Below are 1,730 nucleotides of genomic sequence, written 5' to 3' on the forward strand. Positions count from 1 at the left end.
CCAGCTCCTCTCTCTCCATTCCCAACTCCCTTCTCCCTTCTCCCCGTTCCCCTCTCCCTACTCCCAGCTCCTCTCTCCCCATTCCCAGCTCCCCATTCCCAGCTCCCCTCTCCCCTCTCCCAGCTTCCCTCTCCCCTCTCCCAGCTCCAGTGTCTCCTCTCCGAGCTCCCCTCTCCCAGTTCCCCTCTTCCCTCTCCCAGTTCCCCTCTCCCAGCTCCCCTCTCCCCATTCCCAGCTCCCCTCTCCCAGCTCCCCTCTCTCCATTCCCATCTCCCCTCTGGGAGCCACCACAGCCCCACTGACAGGCTCCCGTGGCCCCTCTCCCCCCCTTTCCCCCAGCCCGGCGCGGACCCTTCCCCGCAGCGCCTCCAGTTTCGAGGGTCGCAGCGTCCCGGCCACGCCCGTCCTGGCCCGAAGCCCCTGCGCCCGCGGCCACCCCCTGGGCCGGTGAGCACCGCGGGGGGAAAAAGGGCTGGGGGGGCTTTGGAAACCCCTCACCCTGTCCGTGACCCTGCTCTGTGTGTCCCCCCCTCCCCAGCCCCAGCCCCGAGGTGGTTTGGGGGCAGTTTGGGGGGTGAGGGGTTGCTCTGGAGGCCCCCCCAACCCCTGTGTGTGACCCCGCTCTGTGTCCCCCCTCCCCAGCCCCAAGGTGGTCTGGGGGCAGTTTGGGGGGTGAAGAGGGACTCTGCAGGCCCCCCGCCCTCTGTGTGACCCCGCTCTGTGTGTCCTCCCCCTCCCCAACCCCAGCCCCGAGGTGGTTTGGGGGCGGTTTGGGGGTGCTCTGAAGGCCCCCCACCCTGTGTGTGACCCTGCTCTGTGTGTCCCCCCCAACCCCAACCCCGAGGTGGTCCTGGGGGCAGTTTGGGGGTGCTCTGGAGGTCTCCCCAGCCCCCGTGTGTGACTCCCTTCTCTGTGTCCCCCCCCGCAGCCCCAACCCCGAGGCTCCGGGGTTGCCCCCCCGGCCCTGGTCGGGCAGCCAGGACTCGCAGCTGGGGGGGCCCCCCGCCCCTGGCCCCCCCCTCCCGACGGCCCCCCGGACCCGCCGCAGCAACAGCTCCGAGGCCTTGATCGACTGGGGGGGCCCCCCCGCCAACGCCGACAGCACCCCCGAAGCCTCACGGGGCCCTTGGGGGGGCGGGGGCCCCCCCAACCCGCACCCCCACCCTCACCCCCCCTCGTCGGCCGAGCAGCAGCGGCGCAGCCAGAAGTGGTTGGCGCTGGAGGGGCTGCGGGACTGGTACCTGCGGCACACGGGGACCCCCCCGGCGGCCCCCCACAACAACCCCCGGGGGTCCCTGCTGCCCCCCCATCCCCCCGGGCCGCCCGCCTGGGCCCCCCCTCCCCGACGCCGAGACCCCCCCGGCCTGCCCCACTCGCTGAGCTACGCCGGGGCCCTGGCGCCCAGGTACGGGGCACCCCGGGGGTACCGCGCGCCCCTCTTTTAGTGGGGGGGTCTGGGGCGATGGGGGGAGAGACCTGGGGGGTGGGGGGGCTGAAATACCCGGGTTGGGGATCCCCTGCCCGTTGGGGAGCATTGTGTGTTCCCTGTCTGAATGTCCCTCCCTGTTTTGGGGACACCCCCACCCCCAATATTTTTGGGACCCCCTGTGCCTTGGGGAGCACTGTGTGAATGTCCCCCCCCTGTTTTGGGGACCTCCCATCCTTTGGGACCCCTCCCTGTTTCAGGGACCCCCCCCCAATGTTTTTGGGACCCCCTGTGCCTGTATGAA

At 71.3% G+C, this 1,730-nt stretch overlaps 1 protein-coding gene across 1 annotated transcript; it reads left to right on the plus strand.

Moving 5' to 3' along the window:
- Positions 1-235: 235 nt before the first annotated feature.
- On the plus strand, positions 236-1,470 carry LOC113980105 (proline-rich protein 2-like; the record flags this gene model as incomplete). The annotated part of the gene is made up of 2 exons (XM_027707355.1): positions 236-447; positions 929-1,470. Coding segments are annotated over 2 exons (729 nt in total), but the record flags the coding sequence as incomplete, so codon positions are not given.
- Positions 1,471-1,730: the final 260 nt, after the last annotated feature.

This window comes from Neopelma chrysocephalum, unplaced genomic scaffold (assembly GCF_003984885.1).
Source record: "Neopelma chrysocephalum unplaced genomic scaffold, ASM398488v2 Primary Assembly neopelma1_92294, whole genome shotgun sequence".
Lineage (NCBI taxonomy): Eukaryota > Metazoa > Chordata > Aves > Passeriformes > Pipridae > Neopelma > Neopelma chrysocephalum.